Source organism: Ruditapes philippinarum, unplaced genomic scaffold (genome assembly GCF_026571515.1).
Source record: "Ruditapes philippinarum isolate M1 unplaced genomic scaffold, ASM2657151v2 ctg1268_1_1_1_1, whole genome shotgun sequence".
Taxonomy (NCBI): domain Eukaryota; kingdom Metazoa; phylum Mollusca; class Bivalvia; order Venerida; family Veneridae; genus Ruditapes; species Ruditapes philippinarum.
In genome coordinates, this window is record NW_026866299.1 from 14,486 (window position 1) to 31,574 (window position 17,089).

Below are 17,089 nucleotides of genomic sequence, written 5' to 3' on the forward strand. Positions count from 1 at the left end.
ATGTATATCTTAATATTATTCATGATTGCAGTTAATTAAATTAGGAATTAATTGAATCTGGATCCTCCATGGCCAAGTGATTGAGGTCACAGATGAAGTTGTCATGAAGGACAGTTATCCAGCTTTAAGAAGCATACAGAAGTTTTGTGGTTTTATATGATAAAAAATGAAGATTGTAATGAATGAAGAAAATAATAAAGTAAAATTGTCTGCTAGTAATTTGTAACCAAGGTTACACTTAAACATTATGTATGGTTTTCAAAAATTTTTAACCAATAGAAAGAAATTGAAACTACATTGTGTTTGGCAGAAATATTAATCATAATGAAATTAACGTACGGAAGACAGGGTTTGGCTATCACCATCATGTATATAGTCTGTTATTAATGTTACAGTATAAACAAGGGAGTGTACCCTGTCATGACTGTCTAGTTTTTAGAATAGAACACCAGTCCATGTATATTCTGGAGTGCTGGTTTTATTTATTGGAAAAAATAGAGTTAAAATAGGTAGCATAACAACTTGAATAAATACATGTTTGTTCTTTGTTTTAAGACAGAGTTCCCATCCACATAAAATTGCATTTGAGTCACATAAATAAATAATGATGCATGTAAAAAATAAATACCTATTGCATGCAGTGCACACAAAAAAATGGCCAAAAAAAGAAACAACCCCCACTTCATATAATCTGCTTGAAAATATATGTTTAATATTCATTAAAATTCCACCTTTTCCCCAATCAGTATGACTATGTATGTATTTTTCTGGCTTTCTTCTGCTGTAATTTTAAACCATTTCAACAAACAAAAATTACGCAACCACTGATAGTTGATTATCGATTCAAGCATCTATCTTTTTTTTTCCAGGCCGGGATAAAACCATCATTTTTAAGTTTGTCCCCCACCTCCCAAAGTTTGACTTTTTTTTTTACTAATTGTACAATAACCCCCTTATAAATAGTGGGCACCATGTTGTGTAACCTTGTATCTGAAGTGATTATGATAAAACATTTGTAAGACACATTTCATGAATGGGTCTTTAATTGAAAGAATATTTTTGATTCCTAAAATAAATTTGCATTCAGGCAGATATTGCCCCAGGACTGGAAATGTCTTGTCATATCATCTATGATTGTATGACCATTATGTACAGTAATACTAAGTACATTATGTTGTAGGAAAGAAACACTCGGCATGTTATAAGACACCACGAGATGGGGGACTGTGTTTTACAGTTGTACATTATGCTGGTAGTGTTCAATATGATGTGACAGGAATGTTAGAGAAAAACAGAGATACATTACCCAACAGTATTCTATATACAATGAAAAGTAAGTCATAGCAACTTGTCTGAGGGACCTTCGTTAACAAAGTTATTGGTTTATGTCACTGACACTTACCTGAACAATGTGGCTTTTATAATATCTCCATGATTGTAAAATTATTTCATTACCTAGCTCATTTACACAATATTCTGTGTATAATGAATAATACATGAGAAAAATAATAAGTCTCTACCTAACTGGACAAGTGAACTAGTAAGCTGTTATTTCCCTTTTATAAGTTATTTGTCAGAATATATGACTATCTGATATGTTTTGTATTACAGCTAGCAACCATCTCTTGATTAAAGAATTATTCCAGTCTCGGATATCTAGAACTGGTTCCCTAGCACCAAGTGCTAGGCAACGAAGGAATAGTAGACGTACAGTGAAGAAATCATCATCTCCATTTGAATTCTTTAAGAAATTCAAGACAAACAATAAGGAGCAGAAAAAACAAACTAAGAATGTCAGTGTGGAGAAGAAAGGTCCTTCCACAATGGCCTTTCATTTTAGAGTAAGAAAATAAAATATACTTCATAATGCTTCAGTAAAAACTGTACAATTTATGGTTTACTTTCTAGAAATTACAATCCATAAAACATTTTTGCCTGTTTTGAGTAATAAAATTTTCATTCATTTGTCTTCATATAATGCAGAATCAATTATCACATTATATTTCTAACATACTGTTCTACTTTGGTACAACTTTTTAAGGCTGTGCAATTCACTTTTATTTTTATTCAATGCAAGTTTTGATTTAATTTTTCTCATTTTCCTTTTTTGTGATTTCCTGATTTGAATTATTAACAATTTCCTTGATACATGATGTTGGAGATTCTTAAATTGTTTAAACATTTGTAGTATTATGGTGGGTGGGTGGGCTGGTAGGCACACTGTGTCCAGTTTTTGTCTGGAGCATTATGTTCTTCATGCATGGAGGGCTTTATGTATAACTTGCTATAAATGCACCTGAACCAGGTCTTAAGTTAAAAGGTCAAGGTCACACTAACAGGTAGTATTAGTGTACCTGCAATGCCAGGGTTTAAATGTTAATAATATACTATAATTCTGTTTCTGATTTGGAAAACAACATTTAGAACTATCTATATAATGCCATTAGTTCTCTGCAATTAAATCAAATAAATCATGTGTGGAAGTTGTTAGTTATCAGGGATATAGCAAGTGATACAGAGGCTAGGAGAATTTGATACCTAACTTTTACTGATCATTATCATATGTTTTTAATTATTATACAAACATTAGATATAGAGAAAATGTAACATATTTTCTCTATGTATATTTAAAAGATGTTTATTTTACATTTCAAAAGAGACTGTATGGTAATTGTTTTTTTCAGACATCAAATTTGAGCATAATTCATCTTTAAATTATTTAGTTTATCTGGGATACATAGGTAGAGCAGGCAAATAATTACCTTTTATTATATATTAGACTATTATTTTTATCATTTTAGAATTCTCTGAATGAATTAATCAGTAAACTACAAGCATCAAGTCCACATTTTGTACGATGTATTAAACCTAATACAACGAAGTCAGCGTTCACATTTGTCCCGGAATATGTTCTAGCACAGTTACGTTACACAGGCATCACTGAGATTGTGAAGATCAGGAAATTTGGATATGAACTTCGACTGCCATTTCATGAGTTTTTAACCAGGTAATAAAACCAGTTTCTTTATCACCTTGTATTAATTTATCATTTTGATATATACTTACATTATGCAATGATAGCTAAATGAGATATAATATTTCACCAATATAAATGGAATTTTGCTAGTTTGTGCCAAGATATTTAGATGACAAGCTTAAAATATTTAGTCGACCAAAAATAAAGTCAGTTATTTAAAAGAAAATTACAAAAAATCACATCTATAGATAAAATGACTTCAGATTGTGAACAATAGAAGGTAAAAGTGGATCATTACTATTTCAGGTATCATGTATTGGTGAAGTGCTGTCTGCCAGCATTCTGTCCTATGTCAGATATTCAGAAATGTGAAGAGGTAGTGAAAACATATAAACTAGAACATGTACAGGTATGATATATCAAATAATGTTATCCCTTAATTTATAAAGATGTCTTCTGTGTGTGAGCATGTATCTGAGCTTGAACCACTTACCCCTCACTGCTGTAAGTTGTAATTTTACAAGCCACTTTCATAATAGGAGGTGATCCACCTAGCTTACAGAATGTTGGTGGGTTTACTTAGGTGGTTGCTTGTGCTTGAAACAATGCAGAGAATTTCATATCAATCTGATTTCTCCCTCCACATGTAAAAATTTTCACAACAGGATGCTTGTCCTTGTAACTTTTGTCATCCATATAATCATTTCTTCTGAAAGTTTTGCTAAGTCAGTACTCAAACTTACAGTGTTGAATATAAATATTACCTGGTCGACAAGTCTATGGATACTTTTTTGATTTTGTATAATTTATTTTATTTTTACAGTTTGGAAAAACGAAATTGTTTCTCAAGAGTGCGCATGTAGAGAAACTTGATAATTTGACCTTTGACCTTGAGAGAAAGGTCATCACAGCACAAGCAGGTTAGTGTTTCTTTAATACATCTGTTGCATTGTGGGAGAAATTGTGCAGTCAGGGAGTCATATTTAGAGCCTTTAATTAATTATGCCCCCGCCATGTAATGGCCGGGGCATATAGTGTTACCCTGTTCCGTCCTTCCGTCATTCCGTCATCATCAGTTTCCGTTCATTATCTTAGTAACGGTTGCACACATTCAACTCAAATTTGACATATGGATATGTCAAAGGAATGGGCAGGTCAAGTTGGAATTTGGTCATGGTTCGATGATTTTTGGCAGAGTTATGCCCCTTTCACTTTGAAAATAATATGAAATTTTCAGTTTCTGTTTATTATCTCCCCAACGGTACAACACATTCAACTCAAATTTGACATATGGATATGTTTTTGGAATGCCCAGGCCAAGTTTGAATTTGGTCATGGTTCGACGATTTTTGGCAGAGTAATGCCCCTTTTACTTTGAAAATAATATGAAATTTACAGTTTCTGTTCATTATCTACCAGACAGTGTTACATATTCAACTCAAATTTGACATATGGATATGTCAAAGGAATGGGCAGGTCAAGTTGGAATTTGGTCATGGTTCGATGATTTTTTTGCAGAGTTATGTCCCTTTCACTTTCAAAATAATATAGATACATCTTAGGAATAAGCAGTTTAAGTTTGAATTTGGTCGTGGTTCAATGATTTTGGACAAACGTATCTTTCAAAACTTTTGAACTTTCAGTTTCAGCACTCATACTTTTGTGGAAATGTATGTAGCCATTATTTTGGCTACAAATATGAAATATGCTATTTTCAAAAGGTTAAGACTGAATAATTTCAGTGCCTTGAACATTGTATGAAAATGGTTTGTGTTAACATTGAAAAGTTTTAAGGGCTTTGAACTTACATTGTAAAATGAAAAAAATAATTTGTGCAAACAAATTTGGAACTAAATATTATAACATCTGAAATTTTGGCTGCATGCGGGGGCATCCGTGGCATGATGACACATTTCTAGTTAACTTATTATGTTACACGGAGGAGAGACATTTTCATTTGAAGATATAAAAGTTATGTCATGGTGACATATACATGTGTGGTTTCTTTCAACATAGAGATTTTGGTGTTTAAAGGTGACATGTATATGTCTGTGATCTTGTCCAAGCATAAAGCTGTTTAAAGGGTGGAATTCTTATAGTTTGTTTAATAATTGATAATATTATCTGAAGGAAAAGAATATAGTCACAAAATATGCTGTACAGAAATAGAACACAACTTCTCACAGTATTATATGCTCATACTTTAATTGTAGACACAAGGAAGTAAGAATACATTTTGTATTAAATTTATATTCTCTTCTAATGAAAAACTGAAAATCATCAATGTGTATTTAGTTCGAAATTATTTATGATATAATGTCATGATATATTTATTTTTTTTGTAGTTGTTCGTGGATTTTTAGGACGACAGAAGTCACGGAAGTTGTCAGCAGCCAGGGAAGAGGAACGAAAGCGAAGTGCCTTGTTCACAAAAAATAACCAGTTAGTATTACCTATAGCTTATTGTTGTTTCTCCATTTTTCAATTACAAGGTGTCACACATTGTAGAACTTTCATATTGAAAATAAAGTTATACACATATAACTGTAGCCCATAATCTGAAATCATAAATCTCTGGGGTTCTACTTATAAGGAAAATTTTAAATATAACATTGTGTTTCTTTCAATAGAAACACAGTTGGCATGGAGACAAGTGGCTTGAAAACAAAAAATGACAAAAGAAAGGATTTTGCTCTGTTTGTTAGTGTTTTTTTCTGATACTTGCATGAATATCTGTGCAAAATACATGTATTATTTTTGATATTACAATATCTACAACTTTAAAAGTAACTTTATGACATATATAATAAATCTTTATTTATTTATAATACATGGAAATAAAATAATAGAACAAATATCCATATATATATGAAATGAATCAATTATGTTATATATTACAGAGTAGAGCAGACAGTGAAGTCACTAGATAACCTTGATGAGATCATTGATTTGTATGATGATGCAACATCTGTCAGACGTAATGACACACGTGATGATGTTACATGTAACAAGGATGATGAGGAGGGATTATACGATGATGCATTCAGCGTTCAACCACAAGGTAAAATATTTTCTTATTATTTTAGTATTGTTTATGTAGTGTATTGTAGAAGTATCTTATAGTCTAGCGTAAAATTAACAAACTAATTGAACAGCAAGCTACTTACCATGCCCCACTAACACCACCATGCCCTAACACCACCATGCCTCACTAACACCACCATGCCCCAATAACACCACCATGCCCCACTAACACCACCATGCCCCACTAACACCACCACCATGCCCCACTAACACCACCATGTCCCACTATGTCCTACTAACACCACCATGCCCTATCATGCCCACTAACACCACCATGCCCTACCATTGCCCCACTAACACCACCATGCCCAACTAACACCACCATGCCCTACCATGCCACACTAACACCACCATGCCCCAATAACACCACCATGCCATACAATGCCCCACTAACACCACCATGCCCCCACTAACACCACCATGCCCCACTAACACCAGCATGCACTACCATGCCCTACTAACACATCCATGCCCTACCATGCCCCACTGACACATCCATGCCCTACCATGCCCCACTAACACCACCATGCCCTACCATGCCCCACTCACAACACCATGCCCTACCATGCCCCACTAACACCACCATGCCCTACCATGCCCCACTAACACCACCATGTCCTATCATGCCCCACTAACACCAACATGCCCCACTAACACCACCATGCCCCACTATGTCCTACAAACACCACATTTAGTTGTACACACAGTTAAACATGCAAATTGTGTGTAATATAGAAATATAAATTATCAGCAGATGTGTTCATCATGTGGTGAACATGGATCCTTCATTGTGGCCTTTCTATGAAATACAACATATTATTCCTGAGAAAAAGACAGTGTGCTGGAAATATCTACCAAAATATTATTGCTCTTGGCCTTCTCTAAATAAATTTATATTTTAATGAAAAATTGTAAGCATGGAATTGTTTATCTACTTTAAAAAAAATGTATTATGTGCCAAAAAGAATAATTGATTTTTTTTTTTCATACATTGATATTGTAAATATGTAGCATACCTTTATTTACAAATTAACATATTTTGAAATACAATGTATATGTGGTGCTTTATAATATAAAAATGTCATTGTATATATAATTTATATTCAGTTTACTACATACTTTTCTCATATACTATTTGTAACAGTCATTTTGTTTGTGGCGTGGACATTGTAAAATGTTTATGCCTTTTGAAATAAAATCTTGAATCTTGCTGTGAAGGAGAAAACTGTTGGAATAACTAAACTGTAATAGTTTTGAGAGTGTCTCAGAGGTTATGAAGCCTGCATATCACAGACCACTGTCAAAAGGCAAAATTTCAATAACAGACAAACTCTTTTAAAATATACAGTATACTATATAAGTATGAATACTGGAACCAGATAAATATACAGTACACTATATAAGTATGAATACTGGAACCAGATAAATGTCAAAGTACTTGTGCATTTATATTTTCCAAATAGCAAAAGTTTTGATTAAACAATGACAAATGTAATACTAAGGGATATATACTCATCCATGACATGTTTTTTTTTTCCTTTTGTATGCAAAATTACATGAACCTGAAACACAGACCTAACTTTTCTTAGCCCTCACTAATTGTGCATTGTCTATCATGTAAACAATATTTTGTCTTAAACCTGACTTAGCCAATTGTGATGAAACAATACTGGAACAAGCTTTGGACCGGTTTCTACAAAATTAACTAAAACTATTCTGAACCACTGAACAACATGGCTTAACATAATAAAGGCTTTAAATGACAAGTCAACCTTAACCACTTGTCAGATTTATAAGAAACTTTGGAGTAGTTGTCATTGAGTAGTTCTTTTTATAGAATATAAATCCCAGCTTCCACCCAACAATACAGAAACCACTGAATTTTTTTTCTATGGTACTAAATGTTTTATATTAATGCTATAAAAATCTTGCACTGACTGCCAGTACAGACCGGAATATCTAGCTTGAGGGTAACTGTTCACGCGGTAATGAGGCTCTGCCAAGTTTCCACTAAACAGTTACCTTAGAGCTAGATATTCCCATCTATACCGACAGCCAGTGTTTGATTCTTTTTCTTGCATAATACATATCAAATATTTTCAGGTCAGAAATTACGAAAACTGATAGTCTCATTACGCAATATAATAGGAGAGTCCTATTATGCTCACAAAGAAGTGTATAAAATTTCAACTTGTTTCAAAGCAAGATGTCAATGAAATATGAAAATATCTGAGGTGGTACACAAATTTTAAAGTAAATTTTAAGTTGATGAAGGGGCATAATTCTGTCAAAATGCTTGATAGAGTTACTTCCTCCTGTCTACAGGTTAGGGGCATGATGGTGAACAAATGTGCAAAGTTTCAAAGCCATATGCCTATGGACTTTGAACATATTTGAGTATACAGAAACCTTAACATAAGAGGTTACGCCGATGCCGATGTTCGGGTGACTAGTATAGCTCTGCTTATTCTTATCAAATAGTCGAGCTAAAAATAAATCATTAGTAAAAGCTTTTTTAAAATTCTGATATTTCTGTTGAACCAAATAGGAGTTCAAGTAATTCAATGTAGTGGGAGCATATAGCGTTGCACTTGTCCGTCCGAGTGTCCGTCCGTCCGTTCGTCCGTCTGTCCGTAGTCCCGAAATCTTGTGAACGCAACTCCTCTTAAACCGGATGGCAGATTTTGCTTAAACTTCCAGGGATGAACAACCTTAATGTGTAGATGGTAGTAAAGGAAGGAATTTTAGCTGCGACCAAATTTAACAGAATTATGGCCCTTTGTTGGTTTTTTCACTATACTATGTAGAAATTTTGTGAACGCAACTCCTCTTAAACCGGATGGCAGATTTTGCTTAAACTTCCAGGGATGAACAACCTTAATGTGTAGATGGTAGTAACGGAGGAATTTTTGCTGTGACCAAATTTAACAGAATTATGGCCCTTTGTTGATTTTTTCACTATATACTATGTAGAAATTTTGTGAACGCAACTCCTCTTAAACCGGATGGCAGATTTTGCTTAAACTTCCAGGGATGAACAACCTTAATGTGTAGATGGTAGTAAAGGAAGGAATTTTTGCTGCGACCAAATTTAACAGAATTATGGCCCTTTGTTGATTTTTTCACTATGTAGAAATTTTGTGAACGCAACTCCTCTTAAACCGGATGGCAGATTTTGCTTAAACTTCCAGGGATGAACAACCTTAATGTGTAGATGGTAGTACAGGAAGGAATTTCTGCTGCGACCAAATGCAACAGTATTATGGCCCTTTGTTGATTTTTAGTTTTCAACTTGTGGCACATGTAGTCCAAAATATATTTGACCTAGAGTCATAAGATTGACAGAACAGTGGTGTGTGGGGGCATCCGTGTCCTATGGACACATTTCTAGTTGAATCCTTTTTTGCTCCCACTTTGGGGGTGGGGGGGACATCTGAACGTCTGTTCTTATGTGGAGCATTTAGCTCAAAAAGTATTTAACCTAGAGTCATGAAACTTTACAGGAATGTTAATCAGCATGTGTACTTGTGCACCGTGGTACTTTTCTGTAGATTTATTCAGTGTTTGTAGTTATTGCCCTTTGACTTAGTAAAACTTTGCAATTTCAACTTGTGTCGCAAGTAGCTCAAAAAGTATTTGACCTAGAGTCATGAAACTTTACATGAATGTTTAGTATTTGTAGAGTAATTGCCCTTGACTTAGTAAAAATTTTCAATTTTCAACTTTGTAGCACATAATTTAAAAAGTATTTAACCTAGAGTAATGAAACTTTACAGGAATGTTGCTCAGCATGTTAAGTTGTGCAACTTGGTATTTGTGTGTAGATTTATTCAGTATTTGTAGAATTATTACCCTTGACTTAGTAAAATTTGCAGTTTTCAACTCGAAAAGTATTTGACCTGTATGTCTGAAAGTTTACAAGAATGTTGGTCAGCATGTACACTGTACTTGTGCACCTTGGGTTTGCTTGTGGATTTATTCAGTATTAATTTTGTAATGTTCTTGCCCTTTACTCATAAAAAGATTTTTAGTTTTCAACATGAGGCACATGTAGCCCAAAATATATTTGACCTAGAGTCATAAAATTGACAAAACGGTGGAGTGTGGGGGCAGTCATGTCCTATGGACACATTTCTAGTTGCTATTTTATTTCAAAAATGTGATATAAACAGTGAGGTATGGTCCACATGGGCTATTGTCTTAGTGGCCCGTAATCTCAGTGGGCTATAATCTTAGTAGGCTATTGTCCTAGTGTGCTCTATTGTTTCAATGAGTTGTTGTCTGTTTCCGGAGTTGCAGTACCTTTGCCAATCTTGTTCCCATCTACCAGCCACCTCTTAAACCGAGCCATCATGACCCCTTTCTTAATTTACAGGTATGGTATATAATATTTTTAGCTCACCTGTCACTGACAGGGTGAGCTTTTGTGATCACTTTTCGTCCGTCGTCTGTAAACTTTTACTTTAAATGACATCTCCTCATAAACCACTGAGCCAATTTCATCCAAACTTCACAGGAATGTTCCTTTGGTGGTCACCTTTGAAAATTGTTCAAAGAATTTAATTCCATACAGAACTCTGGTTGCCATGGCAACCAAAAGAAAAAACTTTAAATATCTTCTTCTAAAAAACCCAAAGAGCTAAGGCTTAGATATTTGGCATGAAACATCTTCTAGTGAGTATCTACCAAGTTTGTTCAAATAAAAGCCCTGGGGTCAAAATTGGCCCCGCCCCAGGGGGTCATTGATTTTCCCTATATGTATCTAGTAAAAACTTAAAAAATCTTCTTTTAAAGAACCCAAAGAGCTAGAGCTAAGATATTTAGCATGAAACATCTTCTAATGGGTGTCTACCAAGTTTGTTCAAATAAAAGCCCTGGGGTCAAAATTGGCCCCGCCCTAGGGGTCACTGATTTTTCCTATATGCATATAGTAAAAACTTAAAAATCTTCTTTTAAAGAACCCAAAGAGCTAGAGCTAAGATATTTAGCATGAAACATGTTCTAATGGATGTCTACCAAGTTTGTACAAATAAGAGCCCTGGGGTCAAAATTGGCCCCACCCCAGGGGGTCATTGATTTTCCCTATATGAATATAGTAAAAACTTAAAAAATCTTCTTTTAAAGAACCCAAAGAACTAGAGCTAAGATATTTAGCATGAAACATGTTCTAATGTATGTCTACCAAGTTTGTTCAAATAACAGCCCTGGGGTCAAAATTGGCCCCGCCCCGGGGGACATTGATTTTCCTTATATGTGTATAGCAAAAACTTAAAAATCTACTTCGAAAAAAACCCGAATAGCTATAGTGTTTAGATTTTAAGCATGAAACATCTTCTAGTAAGTGTCTACAAAGATTGTTCAAATAAAAGCCCTGGGGTCAAAACTGGCCCTGCCCCAGGGGTGTCATTGTTTGTAAATATATGTGCAAAAAAAACAACTTAAAAAAACTTCTTTTAAAAAAGCCCAACGAGCTAGACCTTAGATGTTTAGCATGAAACATCTTCTAATGGGTGTCTACCAAGTTTGTTCAAACAAAAGCCCTGGGGTTAAAACTGGCCCCGCTCCGGGGGGCCTATATACAGGTGAGCGACTTCAGGGCCATCATGGCCCTCTTGTTTTCAAGGATTATTAGAGATAACTAAACATACAACATGCAGTTTTTAAAACAAAGTTAAAAAATTTTTTTTATTATTTTTAAAATGGTTTTCAATAAAAGGGCCCAGAACCTATTTTTAATTACTGTGGAAAAAGAAAGAGGATTTGGAAAACAAGCTATTTATTGTACAAGTGGGGGAAATTTTAAAATTCATTTACAAAAAAATAAATCACTTTCATGTTATTCAATATGAAACCCCCGAAAAAATTTAACCCAATTTTTAGGCATTTAATAATTTTTTGATTTTTTTTTAAATTTTGATTTTTTTTCCCTTTTCCTTGTCATTATTTTAAGTTAAAAACCCGAAAAAAAGTTGGGAATCAGGAAATATTTTTCTTTTTTTTTCCCTGCAGACAGTTTCCCAAAACATACTGAATGCAAGAATAAAATTCTTTAACTCCAGTTTTAAAAACGGGTTTTAGCAAAAATAACTTAAAATTCTGAACTCAGTTAACACGGGTATATAGCAAGCTGAAAGTAACTAATATCTGAACTCCAGTTAACACGGTATAGCAAGTAACTAATATCTGAAAACTACAGTTAACACGGCGTATAGCAAGTAACTAATATCTGAACTCCAGTTAACACGGTATAGCAAGTAACTAATATCTGAACTCCAGTTAACACGGTATAGCAAGTAACTAATATCTGAACTCCAGTTAACACGGTATAGCAAGTAACTAATATCTGAACTAACACGGTATAGCAAGTATAACTCCAGTTAACGGTATAGCAAGTAACTAATATCTGAACTCCAGTTAACACGGTATAGCAAAGTAAGTTATCGAACTCCAAGTAACTAATATCTGAACTACAGTTAACACGGTATAGCAAGTAACTAATATCTGAACTCCAGTTAACACGGTTTTATAGCAAGTAACTAATATCTGAACTCCAGTTAACACGTTATAGCAAGTAACTAATAATCTGAACTCCAGTTAACACGGTATAGCAAGTAACTAATATCTGAACTCCAGTTAACACGGAACTATATCTTGAACTCCGTTAACACGGTATAGCAAGTAACTAATATCTGAACTCCAGTTAACACGGTTTATAGCAAGTAACTAATATCTGAACTCCAGTTAACACGGATTTATAGCAAGTAACTAATATCTGAACTCCAGTTAACACGGTACTTTATAGCAAGTAACTAATATCTGAACTCCAGTTAAACACGGGTATAGCAAGTAACTAATATCTGAACTCCAGTTAACACGGTATAGCAAGTAACTAATATCTGAACTCCAGTTAACACGGTTATAGCAAGTAACTAATATCTGAACTCCAGTTAACACGGTTATATAGCAAGTAACTAATATCTGAACTCCAGTTAAACACGGTATAGCAAGTAACTAATATCTGAACTCCAGTTAACACGGGTATAGCAAGTAACTAATATCTGAACTCCAGTTTAACACGGTAATAGCAAGTAACTAATATCTGAACTCCAGTTAACACGGTATAGCAAGTAACTAATATCTGAACTCCAGTTAACACGGTATAGCAAGTAACTAATATCTGAACTCCAGTTAACACGGTATAGCAAGTAACTAATATCTGAACTCCAGTTAACACGGTATAGCAAGTAACTAATATCTGAACTCCAGTTAACACGGTATAGCAAGTAACTAATATCTGAACTCCAGTTAACACGGTATAGCAAGTAACTAATATCTGAACTCCAGTTAACACGGTATAGCAAGTAACTAATATCTGAACTCCAGTTAACACGGTATAGCAAGTAACTAATATCTGAACTCCAGTTAACACGGTATAGCAAGTAACTAATATCTGAACTCCAGTTAACACGGTATAGCAAGTAACTAATATCTGAACTCCAGTTTAACACAGTATAGCAAGTAACTAATATCTGAACTCCAGTTAACACGGTATAGCAAGTAACTAATATCTGAACTCCAGTTAACACGGTATAGCAAGTAACTAATATCTGAACTCCAGTTAACACGGTATAGCAAGTAACTAATATCTGAACTCCAGTTACACGGTATAGCAAGTAACTAATATCTGAACTCCAGTTAACACGGTATAGCAAGTAACTAATATCTGAACTCCAGTTAACACGGTATAGCAAGTAACTAATATCTGAACTCCAGTTAACACGGTATAGCAAGTAACTAATATCTGAACTCCAGTTAACACGGTATAGCAAGTAACTAATATCTGAACTCCAGTTAACACGGTATAGCAAGTAACTAATATCTGAACTCCAGTTAACACGGTTATAGCAAGTAACTAATATCTGAACTCCAGTTAACACGGTTATAGCAAGTAACTAATATCTGAACTCCAGTTAACACAGTATAGCAAGTAACTAATATCTGAACTCCAGTTAACACGGTATAGCAAGTAACTAATATCTGAACTCCAGTTAACACAGTATAGCAAGTAACTAATATCTGAACTCCAGTTAACACAGTGAACTCCAGTTAACACGGTATAGCAAGTAACTAATATCTGAACTCCAGTTAACACAGTATAGCAAGTAACTAATATCTGAACTCCAGTTAACACAGTATAGCAAGTAACTAATATCTGAACTCCAGTTAACACGGTATAGCAAGTAACTAATATCTGAACTCCAGTTAACACAGTATAGCAAGTAACTAATATCTTAACTCCAGTTAACACAGTATAGCAAGTAACTAATATCTGAACTCCAGTTAACACAGTATAGCAAGTAACTAATATCTGAACTCCAGTTAACACGGTATAGCAAGTAACTAATATCTTAACTCCAGTTAACACGGTATAGCAAGTAACTAATATCTGAACTCCAGTTAACACGGTATAGCAAGTAACTAATATCTGAACTCCAGTTAACACGGTATAGCAAGTTAACTAATATCTGAACTCCAGTTAACACGGTATAGCAAGTAACTAATATCTGAACTCCAGTTAACACAGTATAGCAAGTAACTAATATCTGAACTCCAGTTAACACGGTATAGCAAGTAACTAATATCTGAACTCCAGTTAACACGGTATAGCAAGTAACTAATATCTGAACTCCAGTTAACACGGTATAGCAAGTAACTAATATCTGAACTCCAGTTAACACGGTATAGCAAGTAACTAATATCTGAACTCCAGTTAACACTGTATAGCAAGTAACTAATATCTGAACTCCAGTTAACACGGTATAGCAAGTAACTAATATCTGAACTCTAGTTAACATGGTATACATTTTACTGTGACACATTTTTGATATAAAGGTCTTCAAAACTATAATACAATAATAAATTATTGTGCATGTATCTGAAGAAATAGAACATGGGTATAATTACTGATTGTATCTAGATATTTAAACATTTTGTATAAACTTTGTGGAGAAATTGATTCAAGTTTTATTATAGAAGTAATATCAAAGTTATTGACAATTTTCAAAAGAAATTTTTTTCATAAATTGTGAAAGGGAGGTATTATTGTATATGAATAGCGGCATGGCTGAGTGGTCAACACATCAGACTATTAATCTGAAGATTGCTGACTGAGTGGGTTCAAACCCCATCAAGTCATGGTTTCCTTGAGCAAGAAACTTTTCATTCATTACCAAGTACTGGTTGGTTCCAGGAATGGATTCGGGAATGCTTCTTTGAAGCTTGTAGCTTAACGTCCAACACAATTAAACTAAAATAAAATAGTATAAGCTTAAAAGAGGGAAAACTTCCATAAGGACTTTATATGATTTATCTAATTAATATTGAACTGTAAATCATTTATCAAATTAATTCAATATTATATCTGTTGTACTGGACAGAATTTATATAATGTAACAAAACAGATCCTAATATTAATCTATAAATGATAGATATAATCAATTGATCTTTATTTTATGTTTTTGTTTATTAGATGTAAGATTGATATTTTGTTCATTGCCAAGTTTACCTGAATGTTATCTTGATAATCTGACCTTGAAATGTTGTAATCATTTCAAATGTCATACACATAATTGGCAATTACCTGCTTATTGTACAAAATAATTTCTTAATCAAATTAAAGGTTCTTTTTAATATTGAAACCAGGAAGAAAAAAAACGATTAATTTGTGAATATCACCATATTATAAGGGGAGATTTTTTATTTGTATAGGATATGGTCTGTGATTCCCCAAACTTTTACATTTATATGATTTTTCTATCTCCATGGCATAAATTTAAGGAGTTATAGAAGTGAATATAAATTTAGTGAAGTTTCGAGAGCTTGACATATAGTAAGGTATTTCGGATTTTTTTCTTTTACATATTTAGAAGAAAAAAATGTTAACAAATAGAATATGGTAACGGTAATTTGTGCACACAAGTTCTTTTTATTCTACTCTTTTGAATGTATTGAAGTACTTTGATGTTACTCTTGATAACACTTTTTTCTACTGCAGGGCTTTTATTTATGAGATCTATGTTTTGATTGTGCTTTAATTCTTTATAATTGAGCCGCGTCACGACAAAACCAACATACTGCGTTTGCGACCAGCATAGATCCGGACCAGCCTGCGCATCCGCGCAGTCTGATCAGGATCCATGCTTTTCGCTTACAAACCCTATAACAAGTAGAGAATCTGATAGCGAACAGCATGGATCCTGATCAAACTGCACGGATGCGCATGCTGGTCTGGATCCATGCTGGTCGCAAACGCATTACGTTGGTTTTGTCGTGACGCGGCTTATATAAGTTTTATTAAACAGAATTTTATTTCAACAGGGCAATATATAAACAGGACAAAAATTAAACAAGGATAACTTGACTATAAAGTTTATATAACAAACATAAGTTTAAGTAACATTTCTTTGAGTACTTTATAGTACTCAGGTTGGTTTAAGGTGTTTCTGTAAGCTTTATAATGAGCCAAAAACTAAAATAGATACTGTATAAAAATAACTAAATGTCTATAATATTTATTATGGAAAATTTGTACCATCTTTAAGATATTAACTTGTTAATCTTAGGTATGTAATTGTATAAAAAAATTGTTTGAATGGAAAAATTTCTACTTTATTCAATTTGAAAAAATCACTATTTTTGGGAGGATGTCGTACAAACAAAACTTTAGCATTACTGTTTTATGTTTTAAATTTTGAGATATTGTAACAGTAAAGATTTTTTCCTTTCAAAAAAAGAGAAACAATACATAAAAGTGAACCTTTAAATAAAATTAACAATGGAGTTTGATCAAGGAAATTATTTCTGTAATGTTGTACAGTAATGATAAAATGAGAAAATTGCTATAATTATCACTGATTGTCATCAACAGTTATTATGATGTTGAAACAAAGAAATATTTGATTGTTGTATTATGAAAATGTGGTTTAAGGTCTATGTGCATATAGATAACAGGTTTCCTGCTACTTTAAG

The 17,089-nt window shown here is 33.6% G+C and overlaps 1 protein-coding gene across 1 annotated transcript in view; it reads left to right on the forward strand.

Annotated features, from left to right (window-relative positions):
• Window positions 1-17,089, forward strand: part of LOC132732059 (unconventional myosin-XVI-like) — a gene marked incomplete at its 5' end in the record, with an annotated part of 93,141 nt that overhangs the window by 14,243 nt on the left and 61,809 nt on the right. Inside the window, 7 exon segments of the mRNA XM_060718406.1 lie at window positions 1,181-1,333; window positions 1,612-1,841; window positions 2,802-3,007; window positions 3,284-3,386; window positions 3,801-3,897; window positions 5,323-5,419; window positions 5,878-6,038. Coding sequence (XP_060574389.1) covers window positions 1,181-1,333; window positions 1,612-1,841; window positions 2,802-3,007; window positions 3,284-3,386; window positions 3,801-3,897; window positions 5,323-5,419; window positions 5,878-6,038 — 1,047 coding nt within the window.